Genomic DNA, 11,022 nt, shown 5'->3' on the forward strand with positions numbered 1-11,022 from the left:
AATCAAAACTTTAAAAAATTCTGAATTTTACCCATCTCAAAACTGAAGCCTTCACTAAGGCTACCTACGGCAGGCCAATAGGGGCAAGGGAAGGGATGAACAGGCTGCAACATGGGCAGCATATAGGCTGTCCTTACGGTTATTTATGATCCACCCTTCAGGTAGATCTGTCATGGTACAGACAGCCATGGTATTGGCCATTCATTGGGTCTTACATGGCCCTGACTTAGGGCATCGCTGCAGCAGATTCGAGAACTCATTGGAAGGTCACAAGGACCTGCTTTCAGCCCTGGACTTAGGCACCGTAGGCACAGCCAGTGGGGGTCTTATAGGCCCCAGAAGGCCTTGTCTGGTCGGCCAGCTACCTAAGCTGGTCAGCCAGCAAAGTGATCTGGTCAGGTGTACAGCAGCAGGCAGACCTGCAGAGTACAGGCCCCCGGTCAGTCAGATTAAGGGGCATTCTAGCCTCTAATAAAGCCCCCATTGCGGGGGGGCATTTGGATTCTGTGAAGGGCAGTAGCACAGGCAGAGAATCCACCATTTGTTCCAGTCTTCAGAAGTGAGCCAAGGCACTAGAGAGGACACAGACAGGTTTCAGCAGGGTGCGACTAAGGCACCAGCAGCAGCAGTAGACCTTGCCATGTGTGTAGGGCTCATCCAGTGAGCGCAACACACAGGGACAGAAAGGGAACTGTCAGACAGCTCCTCCCACAGCCATTGAAGTCCTAAACAGAGGCGCGCAACAAGAGGCAGCAGATTAGGGCAACGCGATGTGGCCTCAGATCAAGCAGTGCCCCGCTGTACAGTGTGTGATTTGTGAGTGCACTATTTTGGAATGCATCTTGGATCCTCTCATGGACGTTTTTATGCAGTTCTTGGTTGCCATATCTTGCTGTCTATTCCAGATCTGAGCATGGTTTTTCCATCTACATTTAAGTATGCACATCCCAAAAAGAATCTAAAGTTCTCAAGTGTGACCTAGTAGGCGATTTATTTTCCGCTGTCTGTTATAACATGATCAAAAGCTAGGACTTCAGCTAGACGTACATGTTCAGATATTACTCCAACATAAGTGATGTCTTATGTGCCATGATATGAAAATATGAGACCAGCATTACAATAACTCCACCATATAGATCTTTCAACTCATTTTAAGGACACAGACAGTAACAATGTAAATCTCCACCCAAATATCCTTTCTCAACTACATGAACGCCGAACCACGAAATACACTACAATCATACTTCTAGCAATATCAGCAAGAGATGCAGAGGCGGGGAATCTTGAAAATTGAAAATCAGAAGGGCATTTGAAGAGTTTAGTTTAACCTGAAGGACAGATCATGAACACGGCTTTAAACAAGCAATAATAATCAGGAGACTGTAAGGGTGGGAACACTGATGCTATCTGAGAAGGAAGAATGGATCAAAATCTTCTAGAGATGTGCTTTCCTTCAAAGGTTGAAGGGAAGCAGCTCCCAACTGGACACCAAGCCGTGCTTCATACCTCTTTAAAACTGTCAGAAGGAGATTATAAATTAGAGGATTTCTTACTAATGGCTTCATCATCTTTGCCAGCTCTACCAATCCTCTTGACAATTTCTCTGATTCATCAGAGCCTGCATAATATTGATCACCAGGAGCACCATCTGAAGACCCTGCAAAAGTCAGAAGACCCAACAAAAGAGGATACAAGGCTCTGAAAACATCTGGATGGTTTGTAAGGCCCCCAAGCCAGTGCAACCTACACTCCACCGCAAGACATCTTTCAACAAAAGAACTGAGCTCTGTGAGAAATTTCATCCTCCAATATTTTACAAAGCCACATAGACCCCCACTGCAACACAATTCAGAGTCTCTGCTATTTTTTGGTGCTGAATCTGAGCCAAAAGGTCCAACATTGTTGTTCAAAGTCATGTCTAGGTGCAAACAACACAGTTGCACAAAAAGCAGACTCTCCTCATGATGGTTATCCACTTCCTTATCAAATAGGCGACGTACCAAATCACTATCCTCAGGTGTGAAGCTCATATCTGTGGCCGCCTTCAGAACCCATCTGGCCAGACAATCTAAGTAAAATGGTAATTGGCCAAACTGTGATGTCAAGAACTCGAAACTTAATTGTATAACCCTCTCCACCTGAGCAGGCACAAAATCACCTGCAGCAGATCCCAAGTGAAGATCTGATAATGAAGGAACAGCACTGAGGACAGCAGCGGCCAGGTTCTCTCTCAAACTTATGTCCTCATCTTCTAGAAGCTTGATACACATGAACCACACCTTGATCACAGCTCTCCAATACCAATTTACGCCCATGCACACATCTATAGTTTGCCAGGTGTCATCCCAGCTTGGAATGCCATCTGTACTCCCAATGCAGTTTACACCCATGCACCCACCAATAGTTTGCCGGGTTTCATTTCTGGTTGGAGTGCCATCTGTTGACAACACACCATCCTTACACGATTCACAGCAAGACCATTGCTCAGAGTGATGTAATCTAGACAATTCAGCCTGCTCAAGCAGACCAGAGGCCACAATTGCCTCAGCTGTAGCTCGTCGCAATGCTACAGGCTCATTTGCTGTGCTGTGCCTCTGTATCAACTCTAACCAGACATACACAGGCTCCTTGGCAGAGCTCATATACTCAAGGTAGGCAGCTTGGTCTATCTCTTGGACACAAAATGAATAGCTAGCCCTTGACTTACCAATGTTACAAATGCCTTCAGAAATTTGTCGGATGCAAAGACTTAAGCAGCAAACAGCCACTTCTTGTGTTTTCACATGCTTGCTTGTTCTGTACAGACTTAAAAACAATCTCCATGTCTGTAAAATTGAACCATTTAAGTCTGATAAGTTCTTACCGATGTGACCCCCGTGCATTTTGGTGAGCCCACAGTCCGACATGTTATCTCCCAGATCCATCTGTCCTGTCTGCATCTTGATTTGAAGCGTGCATAGGGCGAAATAGTTGCGTAATGCATAACGAATGCAGCGAGGATGAGATTCAACCTTTAAACACTCGACCAGCATTGGCTGTATGCAGCGAACCACCCAAGCCATTATACTATAGGCAAAATGAGCAGAGTCATCTGCATTCAATTTAAACTCTATAAGATCAAAAAGTTCCCTCAAAACCTTTAGCACTGCTAATCGAACTTCATACATAGGATCAAAAATGCAATCCTTCAAACGTTGCAAAGAAAAATTCCCAGTTATTCTATATTTCTCTATGTCAGCAGGCCTGAACAGAGTAGTGCCTATTTGAGATCCATCGCGTTTATCTGTACAGCCTCCAAAGTCCACATTCCATGTACCCTGAGTATGCCACCTCAAGAGGGTTGCTCTAAAATATAGTTTGCATGCCCTCTCCCTTAATGCCACACTCGTAGAATCCCATAACCCCTGGCTGGGAGCTTGCTCATATGTCTCTTCGAGAACTGCTGCACTAGTTTGAGCTAGTAATATCCAGAACACAGCAGGGCTGATTGCCGAACTGCAACTGTCCTCAACTTCCACCAAACTGTGAATGACTTCCAGAAATGCAGTGGCCACCATTGGACAGCGGAACAGCCCGCTTGTCTCAACCCCATTCATAGATCGAGAGAAGAGCCAAATAATATCTTTCCTCGTGGTTGAATTTAGAGGAAGATTTGTATAGTTGGATGTCAACAAGGATTGCATCTGTAAAAGTACACCATGAATGGTATTGAAGGAGGAAACGATTTTGCTGGAAGAGCACCTTAAAGTTTCTGAGCATGTATCCAGTATTGTGGTACAACCCATATCTCGCTGGGCCTTTACACTTGAGTAATTATTCACATCTGTCTGCACATGCACGGGTAAACACTTAACAAGTTGGTGCAGCACGTGCAGCAAGTTATCAGCTGCTACAAGTGGCACCAATGCTCGGGATGCAAGGATGCGGACCTTCAAATTAGACTGTGTTGCACATCTTGAGACATATGGCATAAAAGCCGAGGGGCTCAGCCAATCATCTGCACTACTATCAATGATGGATGGCTTTAAGCGCGAAAGAATTATCAGAACTGGGACCAAGCTGGGATGCAACGTTCTGCTTAGTTTACCAGCTCTGGCTAACCCACCGTCAGCAGCTCCTTCAAGTTGTAACATAGCACTATGCAACTCTTGCAGAAGAAATGGATGCAGGGCTGGATACCTTCACACAATGAAAAAGAGACCAAGTAAAAGGCTGCAAGAAACATGCTTGTATTTACAACCAAAAAGTAAAATAATGGCAAACACCAAAATCTACTTTCATCCTACCTATGGAAAAATTCAAAACCAGTGATGGCCCGACGAGCTGACTCATGGCTTTGGATATTCAAAAAGCCAACCATTCGGCGCACTAGCGCTGTAAATGCTAAATTTGCTGCATTTCGCACCTCCCAGTGATGACAAGAGAAGGCCTGAATGGCAACAATCAGGCCCTCTGCACAGAAACCTGATACATCGGTAACAAGATTTGTGTCATTAAACGTGACTCTCATCACATTGAAAGCATGGACTGTGGGTACAACACCCTCATCCCTTTCCTTCAACTCCGCTGATGACCATCCGGCCACCTTCTTCGTATAAAATCCATCTGCGTTGCCAGGGGTGTCACTGCTATGGGAAAGATTGTCTGCGGGCACATCACTGATCTCCAAATGAGAGCCCACCAGGAAGGATTTGACAAGATCAATGAGCCACCTCATGGCCACGAAAAGAAGCTTCTTGGGGGCACCCTCAGGTTCTGCCAGAAAAAGGGCAAGAAATGCAGCCGGTATTCCTGCGCTTCTCCTTAAGAGATCATCCACAGTCTGGCCCTTCGCAGCTGTGCGGCCCATTAATTGCTGCAGCCATAACTCAGGCATCTTGTTCAGCCTGAAGCAGCAGTTTAAGCAAGCACGATAAGTCAGGGAAACAGACCATTTACAAGGCAAAACCAATCCCCCAATCTGTGTAATTACAGAACAGTCCTAGGATGCAAGTCAATGTAAAAAAACTAGAATAAGTCCAATCATACAGACTTAGATTTTTTGTTGTTCTAAAGACCAAAAATCTACACAGGAAAAAAAAAAAAAAAAAAGGGAAAATGAAAGAGAAGAAAAAAGAGGTAAACAAAAACTTTAATGAAAAACAAAAGGAAGACATACTTAGCAAGCAAAGCAACACTTATGTCGTCATCAGTGCCCAAGCATAAGCGGCTATACTGGGTTTCTAAAGAAAGATGCAGGTTTGAAACCTTTCTTCTTCAACAACCACCATACCTTGGATCGCTTGAACACAGGAGCCGATTACATAAAGCAACAAACCCTGCCCTGGTCTTGTCTATGGCACCATTATGCTTCATTGACAATAGAACTTGCAGAAAATGAGCGCCAACAAGTTCAAGCTGATTCAAATCCAGCATAACGACTTGATCACCATCACTCCCCATCTCTCCAGTATTGCAACCAGGCAAAGGGACTTTCCTAGTGACTGTCCCCAAAAGAAGACTCACCTGTCAAAAAAACTTACCAACAGCTTACTAACATTTACTCACATTGTAAGTTTTTCAGAAAGCAAATCAGCCATTCAAGAAATTTAAGGATGAAAAGAAACGAAGCAACTCACTTCTTTCATAGCAAGCCAGCAACCAACCATAATAGCCTGCTCTGTAGGAGCCATAAACCCCACCTCTTCATCATCTTCTTCTTCAGCTGCAATACCACTCCAGTCATCCATGGCTTTGGTATCAGCATCCTCCACTAAAGCCTTTAGATCCAAATTCTCAGGGTTTGAGCTCATAACAACTCTCTCAGGCATATTGAGAGCATCTGCAGAAACCACCCACAGAGCTACTGTAGTCACCCGTGTAAGGAGGCCAAGTAGTCTGGCTATAGCTACCCGCAGCTGAGTTGCTCCAGCATGCAGAAAACCGGAATTCCAATTAAGTTCGTCCATTGTGTATCTAAAGGCGAGCAATGTCCCATGCACAAAGCTATGCCTACATGCCCTGAGCAAATCCTTTTCTCCCTCAATGATGCCCCATTCTAGCCAATCGTTTAAAGATTCTATGAATTCTCCAACAGCAGCCCCTACCATCGCATTTCTTTCATCCTCGCAAAAAGAGTTTGGAATTACCACCTCAGGTTTTGGATGCAACTTCAAAGTCCATCCTAATTGAACAACATATTTCTGAAACATCAGCCACATAACATGTGCACCTGCATCACTCTCCCTGACTCGGGGACTATTAACAAGATTTACTGCCCAATTCAAAACCTTCTCTACTCCACTCACAGACTCCAACCCAGGTAAGGGACTGGGGTAAGACTCCAGGATTTTGAACGCTCCTTCTCTCAGCTTGTCCCAGCTATCAACTATAGCTCCAATCATGACCATTGTTGCATCCTCTGATACAAAGCTGTCATTACACAAACAAGATCCACGTTTAATGAATACAGACAATCCAGATTGCAAGCGGCTATTGTCAGAAGGTTTCACAAGGCACCATACTTCAAGCATAGCGGCAATGAGCTCCATAGCCATGTTCTTCCTCTCAAAAGGAGCGGATGGGTAGATAGAAAAGATGAGAAGATGGCTTAGCCACTCCATAAAACCATGCATCTGGTGAAGAGTAACAGGCATTGTGATGATAGGTCCATCTGTAGACTCTTTCCTTCCTTCATCCAATGTTGTCCCTTTTTCTTTCAGAACCTCCACCTTAAGTTCTCTATCAACAGCTGTCCGTACACGCAGAAAGAACCTTTTAAATAGGCTAGTCCATTTCATGCGGAAAGATGTTGAGGAACAGCGCATATTAAGAGGAATCGAGAGCCGCAGAAGCGCAAGCTCCAAGCTAGATGGCATTGTTGCAGTTTTTTGATTCAAACATACAGCCTCAGCTGCATCTATACGCAAAGAATATTCACTGTGGGTGAACGCAAGTTCTAATAGTGACAGAGGTATTCGGAAGATGTTCCTCTTAACAGACACCAACATCATTGCATCTGTGCTAGACCTTTGTAAATATCTCTTGCGCTCAAAACAGGCCACACCCTTGCTAGCATAACACATATCGCCCTCTGTGAGAGCCAGCAAGCGGGATTGTTTTAAGAGTCCAATCAGTAGAGCGACCCGTTGGTTTGTTGTCAACTGCTGAGGCAATCCAACAGAACCTTCGAGTTCGTGCCAACTGACTGTTTCTCCCAATTCTGTTGCATTGCCATTGTCATCTAAAGCAAAAGCAAGCATTGGCAAGATCGCATCACTGTCAATTTGCAAAGCAACCGGGAGAGCATATGTGTTGACGTTAATTCGTAGCCTATGGTTTCCAGACACCATGCCTGCTAAGATGGGAGGTAAGCAAAGGCGACGAAAAACAATGTTTCCTTCCATCACCCCCCCTTCTGAGGTCCAACAGTCCTCTCGCAGTCGCTCGAGAAAAGCTTTCAGAAAGGCACTTGCTGAACAGCAGACATCATCATCCAGCATTGCATTAACAGTCTCAAAAAGCAGACTAGGGCTCATATTTAACAGAGTTAGTGCGCCTAACCGGGAGGCTAAGGATGCAAGGGGTACATACCTGCCCTTCCGGTGCCCTCCTGATGACAGAAGAATTGTAGCAATGTCATCCAAAAATCTCTTGGTCGTCTCCTCTTTGCATGATCCGGTTTCAGCCTTAGCTCCCTTTTCACCAGAAACTCCTCCCATCTTACCATCAAAAGGAAGGCATTGTATATCAACCAGCAGGTCGAACACAACTTGAATCTGTTTCACCGTCTGATTAAGCGGATCCTCCCAATTATTCCATACAATCTGCAGTAAGCGGTGGACCGCTTCATACGATATTGGACAGTACAGCCGGACATTTATGTCATGACAATGGGCAGTACAACGCAATGCCTCCAGCTCAGAAGAGGTGATGTCCATGATGATGGAGGCCTTGATTTGCTGCAGACAAATTTGAAGCGCTGTTACAGAATGGAATTTGAAGTGGCTGTCAACAGAACTCTCACACAGGTGACAGAGAGAGGGTAGGATCGCATCGAACAGAAGCGTCCAAACGAGCAGTTCATCCCTCTCCTCCCTCTCATTCTGTGTTCCATGCTCATCCTCACACTTTGCTGGATACAACAGGTTTAGATTGAGTGCAGCTCGTGGAATGGTTGTAAGGAGGCCTCTGAGGACGCACAATCTTCCAAAGTCTGTGAACCTTCGAACTTCATCGGATAGAGAAGTGGCTCGCATTTGGAAAATCGTGATTTCCAACCTCGTCTCAGAAGAATAGCCGAGTTTTAGGCCCTCGTTTGAAAGAATGCCCAAACCCTTCTGGGATATATTAAACAAAGAATTTGCAAGCATGACTGCGAGTTCCTGATTACTGGTTTGAAATTGAGCAGCGGCACACAGAGCGACCCCTGCGGCGATCAAGCAGTCCCTTGAAAGAAAGCCAGTCTGTAGCACGTCTAAGATTACGTCTACGGCCGTATGGTACACAGAAATCTCAGGAAGAGTGCCCCTAGACAGTTTACATGCCTGTTTGCCGCTTCCAATTGTTAAGTAACTTTCTTCCACTGAGAGCAGGTTTTCTTGAGAGGCAGGTAGCTCTTTCAAGCAAGGAACGTCCAATTTATGCGAAAAATACTGGAGCATGTAGTACAGGCAAGACATAGCATCCTGGCATTCTTCCATGGACAAGGGAGTTGGGCGACGTCCATCCCACGCCTCTTGCAACAAGGACTGCACTCCGTGGCTCAAACTTTGGGCGATGACGGGAGAACAGGTCTCTAGCAGGGGCTTAAGGAGCCCGGGTTTGGGCAAATTTATGAGAGACGATGTAACCGGGGCAAGGGCAAATCTGCGGGCTTGAAAACCTACCACGCTGTAATCGACGCAGCAGCGCACGAAAGCCCTCTTTAAAGCCTCACTGCAAACGGGAGGCAGCTGGGCAAGGCAGCACAGCAATCCACGATGCAGGGGTACAGAATTCTCCACAAACAAGAGCTCGACGTAGAGCCCAAAAGCCACATCCAGCCCGTCGTGGTGGTGGTGGTGGTGGTGGTGGTTGTTGTTGTTGGCACTGCTGCGTACAAGATCTAGGAAGGAAGCGATAACCTTCTTCAGTGCAGCCAGCTGATCATGCGTGGATTTGAGGTGCACCATGTCCAGCAGCGTGTCCACAAATGTGCACAACAACAACGATTGGGATTGGACTTGTTGTTGTTGTTGGAGGCGAGCGAGCATGGGGGGAGGCAGGCGGAGAGGCTGGTAGCTCCATTTGTGGCGTCGCTGCAGGGCTCTCCACTTGGACGAGGACGAGGACGACGAGGACGAAGCCATGCCTCCTCCTGAGTCTCGTGTGCTTGCTTGTTTCTGTGATATCAACACAAGGAGGAGGAGGGGGTTTCTTTTTTTTTTTCCTAAACTCACCCTCGTTTGCCCTCCCCCGTGGGTTAGGGCTTTTATTGATTGCCTTCTTATGAAGGAGGAGGAGTGGGTTTCTTTTTTTTTTAAATAACGCACCCTCGCTTGCCCTAGGTCTTTTATTGATTGCCTTCTTATACTGGGTGTTGCCTCCATCTTTCTCACTTCCTCCTTCCTCTCTTGCTGCTGCTCTGCGGGCAGGCCTTATGAATGATAAAAGTCATTCATTTTTTCAATTGATAAGAGTCTTACCAAAGGGTGGGATTGTTGGTCAACTTGACTCGGTAGTGGAGTGCGAGCGAGTTACAAGAGTGATTAGGGTTCATTCTTCGCTACGGGTAGTTAGGTCCTTTCTCTTTGTTATTAGGGGCACACCTTTGTCCTCCCAGAAGGCACTACATTGAATATGTTGTCGTGGCGCTCGCCTTCTACGAGAGAGCATGTTGTCGTTGCGTTTGTCTATGTTGTGCTCCTCTTGTGCTGTCACATTAGATCTTCTTCTGTGGAGAGGTATGGGTGCAATTCAGTGTATTGGCACATCTGCATTATTGGGTTGATGACTGCGTACATGCACGTTATTTTTGTGCGGAATGGGGATTTCTCCTTCTTGTATGCGTTCTGTGTGGTATGGTCTATTGCAAATGTCAAGTGTAGCAACTATACGAGTATGGGGATGTCCCCTTTCTATACGGTGTCGACTTATTTGATCAAATTCATCCCATAAATACGGTAGGGATATTATTGTTGCAACACCACACTACTGTCCTTCCTGTGCTGCACCTTCAGGCAAGCTAACCACCTCCCTAAGGTTGCAGCATTAGCCCAACTCTCCACTCTCTCCTTCCCTTATGCCCAAGTGCCAACCTCCCTATGGCTACAACCTCTACTATGCTGCTTCTCTGGTCCCTTCTCCTTCTCGCCTCCTACTCATTTCATTGGATGATGTGGCTACAGTAGGCCCCACTATAGTTGTAGCCTCTTGCTACCTCTCTGCTCTATCCTCCTCCCTCTTGCCCATTCTATCTCACCTCTTTGTACCCTCCTCCCTTTCTAACCATATAAAGATGTTACTGCTATAGCAATCCCACTCTACCCTCTTGCGCCCCTTCTTCCTTGCAAACCTCGCTTCTTCTATTTAGGTGTGTCACGTTTAGGAAGAATCGATAAAACAAAGAAGCATTATATTTTTAATATTGTGTTAGCGTGTTAACGTGGGATTAAATTGTCATAAGAGCATGCTGTGTATCCATATACCTTTTGGATTTTTGGATGGGTGTAGCCATACATTTGGTTATGATGTAAGTCCCACCATTTTGGTCATGGTGCTCTCCCATGTGGTTTGCCATCTAATAAAGATGATAACTTATGTTGGAGTTACAAATTGAGTACTAAAATATAGTGAAATCTTGTTTCAATTGAGCTATGTGGAAATGGTTTGCACTTGGGTTCTTTGTTTAGTGTTGATAATTTTTTAAAGTTTCAACTTATCTTTCTAGTGCTCACAAAGTTTATGTGGCCCAAAATTTGGGTGGACTTTAATAAATGGCAAAAAGATTTTTGCATACCATTTAACACATGATGCAAGACAGGTAATGTCCCCCACCAATTA

At 45.5% G+C, this 11,022-nt stretch overlaps 1 protein-coding gene across 1 annotated transcript; it reads right to left on the minus strand.

Moving 5' to 3' along the window:
- Positions 1–1,173: 1,173 nt before the first annotated feature.
- Positions 1,174–9,341, minus strand: LOC147897228 (thyroid adenoma-associated-like protein). The gene is made up of 4 exons (XM_087379966.1): positions 5,619–9,341; positions 5,273–5,505; positions 4,287–4,886; positions 1,174–4,179 (listed from the first exon to the last, which is right to left on the minus strand). Exons 1-4 carry the CDS (start codon positions 9,327–9,329, stop codon positions 1,404–1,406), a joined length of 7,320 nt encoding a protein of 2,439 aa, XP_087236092.1. The 5' UTR covers positions 9,330–9,341; the 3' UTR covers positions 1,174–1,403.
- Between the last annotated feature and the right edge of the window lie 1,681 nt (positions 9,342–11,022).

This window comes from Dipteris shenzhenensis, chromosome 10, assembly GCF_047967505.1.
Source record: "Dipteris shenzhenensis isolate YYH24624 ecotype China chromosome 10, Dip_SZ_1.0, whole genome shotgun sequence".
Lineage (NCBI taxonomy): Eukaryota > Viridiplantae > Streptophyta > Polypodiopsida > Gleicheniales > Dipteridaceae > Dipteris > Dipteris shenzhenensis.

What these genes read in the sequence shown, in the direction of transcription:
- LOC147897228 (XM_087379966.1), bottom strand. Translation starts at nt 9,329, where the DNA reads ATGGCTTCGTCCTCGTCGTCCTCGTCCTCGTCCAAGTGGAGAGCCCTG. An exon ending in GCTGGCTTGCTATGAAAGAA is followed by an intron (nt 5,506 to 5,618) that starts GTGAGTTGCTTC and finishes TTTTTTTGACAG; the next exon opens with GTGAGTCTTCTTTTGGGGAC. An exon ending in CTGTGTTCAAGCGATCCAAG is followed by an intron (nt 4,887 to 5,272) that starts GTATGGTGGTTG and finishes CTGCTGCTTCAG; the next exon opens with GCTGAACAAGATGCCTGAGT.